This window comes from Ambystoma mexicanum, chromosome 2q (assembly GCF_040938575.1).
Source record: "Ambystoma mexicanum isolate Mex_15411 chromosome 2q, UKY_AmexF1_1, whole genome shotgun sequence".
Lineage (NCBI taxonomy): Eukaryota > Metazoa > Chordata > Amphibia > Caudata > Ambystomatidae > Ambystoma > Ambystoma mexicanum.
The window spans coordinates 309,712,689-309,727,579 of NC_090924.1; the positions used below are offsets into that span (position 1 = coordinate 309,712,689).

The following is a 14,891-nucleotide window of genomic DNA, read 5'->3' on the forward strand; positions in this document are numbered from 1 at the left end:
CTGAGAGTCCCTGATTTATTGTTATTCTCTCAGCAGTGGGCCAAGTATAACTAGTTTTAAAAAACCAATAGTCCTACTATGTATTGCGTGGATTCCTTTCACATAACACAACATGCAACTCATGTGAGACCTTTCAAAATGTATGTATTTATTGTAAGCCTTAAGCCAAACTTTTCTAAACCTCTCTTTGTGAAACAGGCACAAGATGTAATGCCACGAATATTGTAACATGGGTGGACATGTACCTACAACAATTCATTCAGCAATCTAATATTCAAGATCTTGCTAAGTTCAACAAACAATTCGCAAAGGTAGGACCTTTGAAACCAACTTTCAAATATTTAATTTGAGTTCTATTTGTAGACAAAATGGGTAAAGTTGTTATTGAGAGCAAACTGGCATGCTTCAATTGCCTTATTTGGATCAGTACAAAGGTACTATATTTGCCTCATTCTGCCTCCAAAAAATGTTCAAATCATGAACTGTATATGAAAACTGTAGGGCAATTGGTAGGAAATAAAGTGCACACGATAAGGGGGTAAAAAGGTAGAATTTTAAACTAATTCACTATCTAATTTTTTGCTAGGTCTTTGATCTTTCTCTTCTAACAACAAAAGAGCTGGCTGAGATTACTACGTTTGTTGATTCATTCAAAAACTCAACTTTAACCCAGACCATTCTGGGTAAAATCAAGTACTTTGAAAGTAATGCCATCTTTTTGGATTATCTCCTCCCAATGGAATCAATTATCTGTCCAGTAAGTAAAGCATAATGTGAAAAATGTCTATGTTATGGAAAAATATAGCTAAATATAGTCCAAAAATATATATGTATTCAAAACAAGGTATTCCTCCTTCAGCTACAGGCATTTGTTGCCCTTACGGACATGAAGTTCTGTTAGACCATACTCGTCCTCTTTCAAACCCTTGTGTCCTAGTAGGACTATCCTTTATAATGTTTTTTCTTGGCACACATATTATTTATTCTTGTCTTAACAAATTCACATGTCCCATGGTTTCATCGTGTTCAATTTCTCCTTCCCTTTCATAGAGATTGGAACCATCCACAAATCCAAATGTATGCAACACATCACATTTCTTTCAACTTCTTACTCAAGAAGAGCTTTTGAACAATATTTTCGATGCCCTTAACATGGATTGGAGCTTAAAAGATATGGACCAATGGATCAAGATTTTCCAGATCATCATTGAACTCTTCGGGAAGGCTATCAACGAATCTCAAATATACAGATTACCCCTGAATCTCACATGTGAGGCTTATCAAGCGATGTAAGTGAACTTTGAATTGACTACTGTATTGTTTGAAATTACAATAACAATCTGCAAACACATCTTTTCTCTATTGCTGAATGATTAAAAATATTTCTTTAATTTTTAAATAAAAAAATATAGAATAAAAAACCTGAGTGATATCTCCATGGAACTTGGCGAGAATGACAGATATGCCGTTTACGTATTCTGCAAAAGATACCTATCTCAAGAAGTCAATAAAACAGGTACATTTTGTATTTTTTGTAATTTAGAGCTTCTGCAGCTAGACATGCAGAGGTGTAAGCAAAGGTGTTACTGCAAAGGTGTTACTGCAGTCTCCATGGGTTACCCTCAGAGTTCACATGCTTACAGGAAGTCTGGTGTATAGGAATTTGTCTTCTATCTTTTGCACTTTTTAGTTACCTGCGTTTCTGTCTTTCCTTTGCCACTTTTTATTGACATGATGCAGTTTCAGCCTTCACTAAAGATTGTTTGAAAAAGCATGCAATGGCCCATATTGGGCGCAACAGTCGTGATGGCACTTATTGTGATCTCATAGTAAGATAAAGGACCCCTGACCGCTGCAAGGCAATAGTTAATGATTAACAGGAGCAGTGCAATTGATACGGTTAGCGGGTAACAATCAGTATTAACAAGGCTTACCCAGGAGTGTTGAAAGTGGTGCCCTAAATGATGGTAAGAGCCACAGATTGTTGGTAGTGGTGAAAGAAGCGTTCTGAGGGGCTCGAAGGTGGGACTTACCTGGGTCTGATGTAGATGGACTAGTAAGGCAGGAAGTTCAAAGACCAAGTTCCAAGATTCTAGATTCAGAGAGGATAATCCAAAGGCAGTCCAAGAGAGTTCCAAAGTTCAAGGTGTCGGGGAAACAAGGTGGAATCCAAGTAACAGAAATCTGAGGGGCAGGCAAGACAAATCCAATGAACAGTCCGAGGTCACAAAATCCGTGATCAGAAACAGGTAAACTAAGGCACTACACAATCCTCCAGAGATCAGCTGTGAAGCGCTGTACCCACGTTGCCAAGATGCTTTTAAACTGATTTAGTAACCACATGATGTGTCTCACGGACGTGTTAGACGTGACGTGATCACGTGGTCACGGAACGCTGGATGTTCGTTGCCGTGGGAGTCTCCGTGGGCATGACCAGCCATGAGCGCGCCTCCATGGTAACTGCCAGCGAAACAAAGGATGGTAGACGCCGGGACTACAGGCTGGTGTCCTCCTACGCTAGGCAAACTGCTGGTTCTTTCTATGTGCAGGGACTGCTCTTGTTGTTAGGTGTGGTGTGGGGCTTGTGGTTGTGTGAGTCTCAATGGGGCGAGCAACGGGAGACGTAACAGAGCCCCCCCACAAAGGCCCACCACCCCGTGGGCTGGACGGGTTATCTCGATGAAAGCGAGCAACCAGACGTGGGGCATGGACGTCCCGGGAGGGAACCCAGGAGCGTTCTTCAGGGTCATACCCCAACCAGTCAACCAGATACTGAAGGCGACCCCTGCAGAGACGAGAACCCAGAATCGCACTGATCTCATACGTATCCGGGGAGTACACAGAAACAGGGGCAGGAGATCGGACCATCCGGGTGGCAGAAAGACAGGGCTTGAGTAGGGAAGTGTGGAACACTGGGTGGATATGCCAGGAGGAGGGAATAGAGAGTCGTAAGGCTACTGGGTTCAGAACATGTGAAATCTTGCAAGGACCGACAAACCGGGGCAACAGTTTCCGGCAACCAGGAATCCGCAAATGACGAGTTGACAGCCAAACACGGTCCCCAACCTGATAAACAGGAGCCACCACTCGTTTCTTGTCGGCCTTGGTTTTCAGAGAGGCTTGGGCTTCCCGCAAATGAACCAATGTCTGGGCATGGATAGATTGCAGATCCCGAGCACAGAGATTGGCGGCGGGAGTGGAGGAGGAAGAAAAATTGGGAAGAGGAAGAGAGCGAGGATGCTGCCCATAGAGTGAATAGAAGGGGGAGAACCCAGTGGACGAATGCCAGGCATTGTTGTATGCGAATTCGGCCAAATGGAGCAGGTTCAACCATGTATCCTGGTACTAAAGGGTCAAGCATCGCATGTACTGTTCGAGAGCCTGATTTACCCTCTCGGTCTGGCCATCGCTCTCCGGGTGGTAGGCTGAGGAGACGCGTGCATCAATGGCAAGGATCTTGGTAAGGGCCTGCCAAAAACGGGATGGGAACTGTGTACCACGATCGGATACAATGACTTGTGGAAGACCAAAGAGACAGAAGATCGACTTGAAGAATAGTTGGGCCAGTACAGGGGCTGAGGGAATTCCGTGGCAAGGAATGAAACGGGCCATCTTAGTATACGAATCGACTACCACCCAGATGGAGTCGTACCCTTGTCTGCGAGGCAAATCTGTAATGAGGTCCATAGAGACCGTATGCCATGGTCTGGGAGGAATAGGTAGGGGCTGAAGGAGACCCACGGGATGACCCCTGCGTGTCTTGCACTGTGCACAGATAGAACAAGTGTTTACGTAATGTTGCACGTCCAGTCTCATAGATGGCCACCAACACCATCGCTTTAGTAACTCCAAAGTGCGATGCTGTCCAGGGTGCCCATTAATGGCCGCATCGTGAGACCAACCAAGTGCCTGGTTACGTACATCGCTAGTGGGGAGGAATAATTTATCCTGTATGAAGGGCAACCCTTCCTGAAGTACCAAATCCCATTCTGTTAGTACTTGTGGATTATGTGAAACCCACTGTCGGATGAGAGTTAGCATGGAGGGAGGAGGAGTGCAAATGCATATGACATGACCTTCGTTCGGAAGAGTATCTGGGTATAGGGGCAAAGAATCCCCTCCGGGAGAGCGAGATAAAGCATCGGCCTTACCATGTGAAAGTCCTGGTCTATGTTTTACCACAAAGTCATAGGCGGCAAAAAACAGGTGCCAGCGCACTTGTCTGCTGTTCAAACATTTAAGGGAGGCCAGGTCCTGCAGATTTTTGTGATCTGTCTAAACCACGGTTTGATGTTTGGCCCCAATGAGAGGATGTCTCCAGGTCAATAATGCATCCTTAATGGCAAGCAACTCCTTCTCGGTAACTGTGTAGTGGGACTCGGAAGATATAAATTTCCTTGAGTGGAATGCTACGGGATGTAACTGACCCGTGGAGGGACAGGGTTGGGAGAGCACTGCGCCTAATGCAAAGGAAGAGGCATCGGCCTCCACAACAAACGGGAGTTCGGGGTCGGGATGCTGTAGTACAGGAGCTGTGGTGAATCTAGCTTTGAGTGTCTCAAAAGAACACTGATGTTCTGAGGTCCAACAAAACGGGACCCGAGGACTGGTCAAGGCAGTCAGTGGTGAAACAATGGATGAAAAACCGACAATAAAACGCCGATAAAAGTTGGCAAAGCCCAAAAATGACTGAAGCTGTTTGAGACAGGTTGAAGCGGGCCAGTCGATGATGGCACTAACTTTGGACATGTTCATGGATAGACCTCCAGGTGTAATAAGAAAGCCTAGGAACTCTACTTCCCTAGTATGAAATACACATTTCTCGGGTTTGGCCTACAAGGAATGTCTTTTTAGCCGAGTCAGGACTTCTGTGACATGGCCTATGTGTTCCTCCAGTGAGGACGAAAATATCAATATATCATCTAGGTAGGCCACAACAAAAACGTCTAAGACGTCAGAGAACACCTCGTTAACAAAACGCTGAAACGTAGCGGGGGCATTGCAGAGACCGAAAGGCATTACAGTATACTCGAACAGCCCTTGTCGAGTACAAAATGCTGTCTTCCACTCGTCTCCGCTACGCATACGAACCAAGTTGTACACCCCCCGAAGATCCAACTTAGTAAAGATGGATGCCTTGGTCAATCGGTCTAATAGTGTGGAGATGAGGGGTAAGGGATACCGATTCTTGATGGTAACGGCATTCAATCGTCTGTAAACAACACAGGGACGTAAGTCACCCTCTTTCTTGGGCACAAAAAAGATCGGACTAGCAGCTGGGGAGCTGGAGGGTCGTATGTGACCTAAGCGCAGGGCTTGTTGGATGTATTCCTTGAGTACTAACTCTTCCGATGGAGATAAGGAGTATATTCTGCCCTTTGGTATAGTTGCCCCAGGAACCAAATCAATGGGGCAATCATAGGGTCGATGAGGTGGTAGGCCTTCTGCCGTGACTTTGTCAAAGACCTCTTGGAATTCATGATAGACAGTGGGAATCCCAGCTGTAATGGCTCCCACAGTATGTGGGACGTTCATGGATGGATCTGTCTCCTCAAGGCTGGCGGAGGCCATAGCCCCAAGGACAGTGGCCGGGGATGAAATAGTAGCGGACTCGATCAAACAAAAGTGTTGGCAAACTTCAGATTCAAATGTGACCTGTCCACTGCCCCAATTAATCAAAGGATTGTGTTGTTTAAGCCATGGAATGCCTAAAATGATACCGAACTGTGGCGTGGAAATGAGGTTGAACGCTAACGTCTCTTGGTGCGTGCCCTGAATCAGCACTAACATGGGAGCGGTCTGATACTCAATGGGACCAGAGACAAGTGAGGTACCATCGACCGCTTGTACCGGCTCTGGATACTTTCTCTTGATCAAGTGTAGATTAAGGTCATAAGCCAGCGAAATATCAATAAAGCAGCCAGTGGCCCCGGAGTCAATCACAATCTGTACTGAGTGTACCAAATCTCCGGCTGGCTTAAGCTGGGCCTGGACCGTAATCGGTCTGATGGGACCGAATACAGGTTCATTGGGGGTCAGAGAAGGACTCGCCCGTACCCCCATGCCTAGGGGCGAGCCTTCTGAAAACCCGAAGTTTTATTTTTAGGGCGGCGAGGACATTCTTTAACATAGTGCCCTAAAGTACCACAGTAGAAACAAGCGTTGTCGGTTCTCCGACGTTCCCGTTCGGCCTGAGTGATGGGACTCCGGATCCCACCGATTTGCATGGGTTCCGGAACAGAGACGGATGGAGCTGGGAGTGCCTGATTGGAAAAAGCCGTCTCTGCTTTCCTCTCAGACCTGCGAGCGTCCACCTGTAGGGCCAGATCCACTAACTCAGGGAAGACTGAGGGAAGAGCCCGCACTACAGAAAGAGCGTCTTTCATGTGGCTGCAGAGACCGCGGTAGAACACTATGGCTTTCTTTTCCTCAGGCCACGAGGTCTCTGCAGCCAATTGATTGAAATGGGTGATGTAATCAATCAGAGTTTGTTTACCCTGTGTAAGATCCAGCAATTCCAGGTCTCGGGATTGTGCCTTATGCCTGGTATCAAAAACCTTTGCCATTTCCGTCACCAGTAGGTCAAAATTGTATAGAGCAGGGTGATCACTCTCTAATAACGGGTTCGCCCAAATGGTCGCTACACCTGACAGGTGAGAAAGAAGGAAAGCTGCTTTGGTAACAGAGTAAGGAAAAAGCTGGGGTCTACACAAGATGTGAAGTTTGCACTGATTGAGAAAGGTACGATATTTCCTGGGATCCCCCTGATAACGTTCGGGGGCAGCAAGAGGAAAGGAGGTTGGAAGGACCACTGGAGTGGGGACTGTGGATGCTGTGGACGGATGTGCAGATGGATCTGGGGGGGTGGGATCGCCAAACTCGGCGTCTGCAGGCAAGGGAGCACGTGTGCTTTGTAGGGCATCTAGTCTATGGTGGATAGCCGTTGTGGCTGCGGGCATGTCGGTCCTAAGGGCCGGAACCGCTTGCATTAGAGCGGCCACAGGGTCCCCGGAGGAGGTATCCATACTCTGGACGACCAGGAAGGCTTCACAGTCTGTTCTGATCTTGATGGTCATGCAGATTATTGAACCTCCGTCCCCAAGTACCGCACAGACAGAAAGGATACACTGTCTGTGCAATCTTTGAGGCCACAGGTGTGTTGAGCCGTCAATCAGGTAGCAGGAACACAGAAGGACCCCTGACCGCTGCAAGGCAATAGTTAATGATTAACAGGAGCAGTGCAATTGATACGGTTAGCGGGTAACAATCAGTATTAACAAGGCTTACCCAGGAGTGTTGAAAGTGGTGTCCTAAATGTGGTAAGAGCCACAGATTGTTGGTAGTGGTGAAAGAAGCGTTCTGCAGGGCTCGAAGGTGGGACACACCTGGGTCTGATGTAGATGGACTAGTAAGGCAGGAAGTTCAAAAACCAAGTTCCAAGATTCTAGATTCAGAGAGGATAATCCAAAGGCAGTCCAAGAGAGTTCCAAAGGTCAAGGTGTCGGGGAAACAAGGTGGAATCCAAGTAACAGAAATCCGAGGGGCAGGCAAGACAAATCCAAAGAACAGTCCGAGGTCACAAAATCCGTGATCAGAAACAGGTAAACTAAGGCGCTACACAATCCTCCAGAGATCAGCTGTGAAGCGCTGTACCCACGTTGCCAAGATGCTTTTAAACTGATTTAGTAACCACGTGATGTGTCTCACGGACGTGTGAGACGTGACGTGATCACGTGGTCACGGAACGCTGGATGTTCGTTGCTGTGGGAGTCTCCGTGGGCGTGACCAGCCATGAGCGCGCCTCCATGGTAACTGCCAGCGAAACAAAGGACGGTAGACGCCGGGACTACAGGCTGGTGTCCTCCTACGCCAGGCAAACTGCTGATTCTTTCTATGTGCAGGGACTGCTCTTGTTGTTAGGTGTGGTGTGGGGCTTGTGGTTGTGTGAGTCTCAATGGGGCGAGCAACGGGAGACGTAACACATACTAACCAAATAACAGATATAAGTAAAATATGTGAAGAAGAAAGATAAATGCATTAAGTAAAAAGGTATTTTGAAGCTATGCAAAAGTTAAAAACTCTATTTGTTTACTAAAGAGCCTTCCAAAAAATAATTATAGGTTCTACTACCAAAATATTAAAATTCTAAAAGGCAACTAATAACGGCAGTAAATGTTCTTATTATAAAGAATTGCTTGCTGCTTTCACCGTACCCATGAAACTGGGAGCATACAGATGCATAATTAACACACTTTGATTTATGACAGACTTTGAGGGAGTGATAAACCTCTTGTGCTCCCTTCTAAAAAGTATGCTGAAGACATTAACATGATTTAAGAATACAATTAGGAGAAAGCAGTCTTTAAATACTGTCCTCAATCCTGACCCACCTACAGAGTAGATTTTAGGCAATCATTTTATTTGTCCTTCCTCACAATGAGCAGTCAATAGTCCTGAAGCTACTTCCCCCGATTTCGTACAGTAATGGAAATATAAAAACTTTACTGACTTTGAATTGTTTTTTTGTATTGTGTTCTTTTTTCCAGGCTCTGCATGTGCATCAAATACAAATGGAACTATGAATTGGAAAGAGAAGAATTTGGGCAACTTCTCCTCATTTATTTCCATCTCAGAGTTTAAGTCCTTTTACCCAAACCTGAACATAGTAAGTCATGTAACCCAAAAAGATCTTCTCTCTTCCAGAATGATATATGTAAACCAGAGGGATGCAAAGAAGCCTCTGTACATCACTATACTTTTCCTTTGTGACCATGTAGCTTCAGGACAGGAACAGTGCTTTACATGCGCAGATAGAATGAGGCCATGATTTCATGAAATGCATGCATTTTCAAGCCATCACCGGAGCCCATCTCCCCTGGGCATCTGTAGTCTAGAGAGACAGCACCAAGAAAGTATGTGTTGTGGCATAGAGTCCATGTCAGACTGGTTCACATGTCCGACATTGGAATGAAATGGTAGTTTGGAAAATTGAACTATTCTTAGATCAGATTGATTGCAGATGTTATGTGTATGTGTAAACCTATGCACAGCTATATTTTTGTCTAAGAATCTGTCCTGAAATACACATTTTCTTTCCTACATCTGTCACATTCAGGTTGAACTTCTTGACACCATGAGCGCAGAGGATGTAGTAGGCCTTGCGACTAAACCAGATGCCATTAATGACCCAAGTTTACTCAAGCAAATCTTTAGCCTTGTCACAACAAACGAAGTCTCACAGTATACACAACTGATCCTGTTAGCTTCAACAAAGGTATGAACGCATTATCCAATTAAATGAACTAAAGCAACTACATAGGCCATGGTGGTCAATAAAGCTGTGAATTTAAGTATATCTGTTACAAGAGAATTGGAGATAGGGATTTAAAGAATAACACATTAACCACTGCTTCAAATGCAATCACAGAGCAAGACTGATGTTGAGATATCCAGAAGAGGGTGCAGCCATCAAAAAATGAGGAGGGGTGCAGCCACTCAAGAGTTTACAGATAGGCACAATCTAGAAATGTATATATAGCTTTGGAAGTCTATCTAGAGGAAAGTACTGATGATCTGAAAGTGGGATAGAGTTGATCCCGCAACTCGTGGCATTGTTGTACCTTTAAGTCTTCTCAGTAAAATGTACACACAAGTGGACAGTATGGATCCAGTTAGAATAGAGAGGGATCAAATTAATGGAGGGAATAAACACAGGTCAATAAGCTAGTATGTTTACTAGAAGAATAGTTTTAAAAATGTAGATCTTCTTATGAACCTGGAGCAAAGAGGTTCAAGAGCAGTTTGTGGTGATGTTATAGAAAGCTGTAGCAAAGGCCTTCAAAATTATCCCATCAGCAGTGAAACTAAAGGGTAAATGCATTCGGAAAAGTGTTAAGACATCTACATTGCAGAGGACAATAAGTGATCAAACTAGAGACCATAGAAGGTCTGCATTGCAAGGTTATGTTAGGGGATGGTTAGACTGGATGGATTTGACATCTAAACCCGCAATCACTTTCCTTTATTGTCACCTAAGCCTTTCAGAATTCTTGCATGCAATGTCTATTGAATGATTGTCATACCTTTGTCAGGAAGTACTGAGTAGGGAAACAGTATGGATTATGAAATGCTATTGACTGATGGATTCCTGCTTTGTCTCTCTGCCCACAGTCAAATTTTCCCTCTGTCATATTAAGGCAATATGACCCGAGAAGGGGGGCTGTTACCGGTCGGGTAATGCCCCCAGGGATGTAGATAGAAGCCCAAGCAAAGCGAGGGCTTTAACGCAGCCCCCGGGGCATTACCCGACCGGTAGTGGCCCCCCTCTGAGGCTAATATTGCCATTATCACCCCAGCACTTTGTAACGGAGTACTAATTGCAATTTTTATCAATTTGAGAAACGGGGCTCTGACTGTTTCTCGAGTTGAGAAAAAAAAAGCAAAAATAAAACCCACTGGGTATCGGGAATACACATAGTCCCTTTTCCCTTTCCACAGAGGCCATTGAAATCAATGTAAAAAAAAAAAAGGCCAGTCACAGAGGGAACCCCGCGGCGGCAGCGGTGAGGGAGCCTTGTAGGCCGGGTAATGCCCCGGCGAGGGCCAATGAGCTTGCTTGTAATTAGCTATATATATATATATATATTTGCTTGCAACAAGCTCATTGAACCTCGCCGGGTACTAATTATGAAAATAACATGAAAAAAGGAAGCCGTTTTACTGTGCTATTCTAACGGGGTAATTCTGTAAAAAAATGCTAACTGCATGGAAGGGACAATGAACACTAACCATTATATGTAGCTGGTCCCCTGCATTCAACTTCTATCACTCATAAAGTGGTGTCTATTTGGAAGAGAAAATGAAGGTGAAATCACCTTTAATATGTACTTTAATTTTCCCTTTTGTGAGATAAAACGCTACCTTCAAATTACGCTTTGCCAGCAGAGCATTTTATAATGTTTTTAACATGGGCTAAACCAAGGAATCTTCCATTGAAATCCTTTTGTTTTACGCCTTCATGAAAACCATATCCAGGCGTCAAAACGAGCACTCTACTTAGATTGGAGAGGAAAGCAGAGCAAAGATGTAAACTCTTCTTTGAAAGACTCAAAAATTAACTGGAGCTGAAATTGGAAGCGGAAAAGCAATTTTACACTTCAATTTTCCACTCCGCTCATTTGGAAATTAGCCTCCTAATGCCATTGTGAAATTGACACCTGTTTCTTAATGACAAAAGAGGATATTACTCATGATCAACGAGTGTTCCTGCATAGAAACGGGCATACACGTGTCTCTTCTCCTGCCTTGAACTCTGGGGTGAAATCACTGTAGAAACGGCTGTAGGGTAAGGTGTTCTTGGCATATATAATTTCCTTCTAAAATGGAGAGAGTCTTTTTTTTTTCAATTATATTTACCCACCAAGAATGAGTGTTCTTTGATCTCAACTCAAAGGGAACTTCTCATCTACTCTGGTCCTTTTTCTCATGTTTGTTTTTACCGTTTGAACATACAGTAGGCCCCATTCACGTTTGATGTAACCATTAAAGAACACGTGTGCTTTGTTATTAGGAATGGCTGTAAACCCATACAAAGTCAAGACCATTACACACTGCTTACTAGGGTTTAATACTGACCAGAGTCATAAACTGCACATTTTTAATTACAGTGTTGTTTGTCCACTTTAGGCAAACCTGAGTGTTTCACAAACTAATGCAATGAAAGAAACTCTGCTATCGGCTGTTTGGGAAACAATTAGCTCAGACTTCTATTCTTTCACTGCTGACGACTGGAAAACATTGATCCAGCAGGATCTCATAGCATTGTTGGGCAGCTTCACTGAGACTCAACTCCAGCAGCTACCAACTAATATCTCCTGCTCCTCCTACCAGCAAATGTGAGTATTCTCTGGTCCCTTCCGAAGAGGTGACAGCTGAAATGCAATGCCCATAGAATCAGTTTCAGGAAAAGGGGGCTGTGACATACTTTGTTAATAGAAATACAATGCTATATTCTATATGCTATCTTCATTCAATTTGCCTCATCAGAAGGCATGAGTGGCAGACACTTTCCATCTTGGTTTTAGCAAGTCTAAAGGCACACAGTCTCTGTCGTATTTCTCATTACCTTTAAGTGTAAAGTAGGATTTGCATAGATCTTGTATACCCTGAATTGTAGCTCTGTTAAGTGGACAAAACATGGCGTCAAAAGTAATTATTTAAATGTTTATTATTTCAACTCCCTTTTCTTTCTTACAGAGTGACAGGATTTGACATGCAGTATAATTCTCTATCGCTTGAGGAAAAATTGGCAATCTACAATCTTTACATCAGGAAATTCCTAATCGATGTATCTTTTGGCACAGGTGCAGTACTCTCCATATCCAAATGTTAACTTTTATGACATTCACTGGTAAAGTTTTCCTCTAAGAGGTTCGTAACCTTTCATTAATTAGCAGCTGCGGGAGCCGCCAGCCAATCAGGAGGCCAGAAACGTGGCCGTGCTACTACAGTATAAGCACTGCACCACTCCCCAGATGTTGATTTTCTTCAGACGAGGCATGTCCTCACTTGCCCTAGCCTGTTCCCGCCCCCTCCCATCCAGAATACTCTGCTCCTTCTTCTCAGACCTAGCTGCTCATGCCTCGCACACTGTACATCATATATGGATTGGCTGACAGCAACATAGGAAAGACACTTCTGTCCCTTTCTATGGTGCATGACAATGTTTTTTCTTTTTGTCACATGGATAGGGCTGGTGTTCGCATTGCGCACCTGGTGCCCTGTACAAAAAAACATTACTAGCACTCCAGAGCCATTGGCTGCTAATACAAAGTCAGGAGGGCATGCAGGTGTGGCTGGTAACGGCCCTAGGTCCTCATGGGAGCCCTCCCTTTGCTTGGCTCCAACATTCCTATGGGTTAGCGGCCTGTCAGTTGCCAAGCCCACCCCCTCCATGGGTGCTTAAATCTGCATTAGCATTAAGCAATACGTATTTGATTCAATATCATGGGTGCCTGCTGCATCCAATGAATATGGGCGAGCTGCTCCATGGAACTACAATATCTTGCCATTGAGAAAGCTACTTTTGACATACCCTAAAATAAGTTGCACATGTTTGCTCATAACTATGTTGGATCTTTTACACTGTCTCGGGATGATATGCATACTATTCAAATACTTTTCAAACTATTTACATTGAAAAGTCCACATTCCAGCTGCCCATGCTGCAATATCTTGCACATATCTGCTCATCATAACTCATTAAATGAATGCTTTTTGTTTTCTAAATGTTATTACACTCTAGAGACGCATGCAGACATTCAAATGATCAGGATATTACTGCCTATTTCTGAGAGTCCCTGATTTATTGTTATTCTCTCAGCAGTGGGCCAAGTAAAACTAGTTTTAAAAAACCAATAGTCCTACTATGTATTGCGTGGATTCCTTTCACATAACACAACATGCAACTCATGTGAGACCTTTCAAAATGTATGTATTTATTGTAAGCCTTAAGCCAAACTTTTCTAAACCTCTCTTTGTGAAACAGGCACAAGATGTAATGCCACGAATATTGTAACATGGGTGGACATGTACCTACAACAATTCATTCAGCAATCTAATATTCAAGATCTTGCTAAGTTCAACAAACAATTTGCCAAGGTAGGACCTTTGAAACCAACTTTCAAATATTTAATTTGAGTTCTATTTGTAGACAAAATGGGTAAAGTTGTTATTGAGAGCAAACTGGCATGCTTCAATTGCCTTATTTGGATCAGTACAAAGGTACTATATTTGCCTCATTCTGCCTCCAAAAAATGTTCAAATCATGAACTGTATATGAAAGCTGTAGGGCAATTGGTAGGAAATAAAGTGCACACGATAAGGGGGTAAAAAGGTAGAATTTTAAACTAATTCACTATCAAATTTTTTGCCAGGTCTTTGATCTTTCTCTTCTAACAACAAAAGAGCTGGCTGAGATTACTACGTTTGTTGATTCATTCAAAAACTCAACTTTAACCCAGACCATTCTGGGTAAAATCAAGTACTTTGGAAGTAATGCCATCTTTTTGGATTATCTCCTCCCAATGGAATCAATTATCTGTTCAGTAAGTAAAGCATAATGTGAAAAATGTCTATGTTATGGAAAAATATAGCTAAATATAGTCCAAAAATATATATGTATTCACAACAAGGTATTCCTTCAGCTACAGGCATTTGTTGCCCTTACGGACATGAAGTTCTGTTAGACCATACTCTTCCTCTTTCAAAAGCTTGTGTCCTAGTAGGCCTATCCTTTATAATGTTTTTTCTTGGCACACATATTATTTATTCTTGTCTTAACAAATTCACATGTCCCATGGTTTGATCGTTTTCAATTTCTCCTTCCCTTTCATAGAGATCGGAACCATCCACAAATCCAAATGTATGCAACACATCAAATTTCTTTCAACTTCTTACTCAAGAAGAGCTTTTGAACAATATTTTCGATGCCCTTAACATGGATTGGAGCTTAAAAGATATGGACCAATGGATCAAGATTTTCCAGATCATCATTGAACTCTTCGGGAAGGCTATCAACGAATCTCAAATATACAGATTACCCATGAATCTCACATGTGAGGCTTATCAAGCGATGTAAGTAAACTTTGAATTGACTACTGTATGGTTTGAAATTACAATAACAATCTGCAAACACATCTTTTCTCTATTGCTGAATGATTAAAAGTATTTTTTTAATTTAAAAAAAAATATATAGAATAAAAAACCTGAGTGATATCTCCATGGAACTTGGCGAGAAAGACAGATATGCCGTTTACGTATTCTGCAAAAGATACCTATCTCAAGAAGTCAATAAAACAGGTACATTTTGTATTTTTTGTAATTTAGAGCTT

At 43.2% G+C, this 14,891-nt stretch overlaps 1 protein-coding gene across 1 annotated transcript in view; it reads left to right on the forward strand.

Annotated features, from left to right (window-relative positions):
* LOC138568695 (uncharacterized) overlaps positions 1–14,891 on the forward strand; it is a 1,243,988-nt gene that overhangs the window by 113,376 nt on the left and 1,115,721 nt on the right. Inside the window, exons 37-48 of the mRNA XM_069646472.1 lie at positions 199–311; positions 587–757; positions 1,051–1,289; positions 1,413–1,516; positions 8,547–8,665; positions 9,116–9,274; positions 11,686–11,894; positions 12,256–12,362; positions 13,547–13,659; positions 13,935–14,105; positions 14,396–14,634; positions 14,756–14,859. Of these exons, the coding sequence (XP_069502573.1) occupies positions 199–311; positions 587–757; positions 1,051–1,289; positions 1,413–1,516; positions 8,547–8,665; positions 9,116–9,274; positions 11,686–11,894; positions 12,256–12,362; positions 13,547–13,659; positions 13,935–14,105; positions 14,396–14,634; positions 14,756–14,859 (1,848 nt within the window). The remainder of the gene's footprint in view (positions 1–198; positions 312–586; positions 758–1,050; positions 1,290–1,412; positions 1,517–8,546; positions 8,666–9,115; positions 9,275–11,685; positions 11,895–12,255; positions 12,363–13,546; positions 13,660–13,934; positions 14,106–14,395; positions 14,635–14,755; positions 14,860–14,891) is intronic.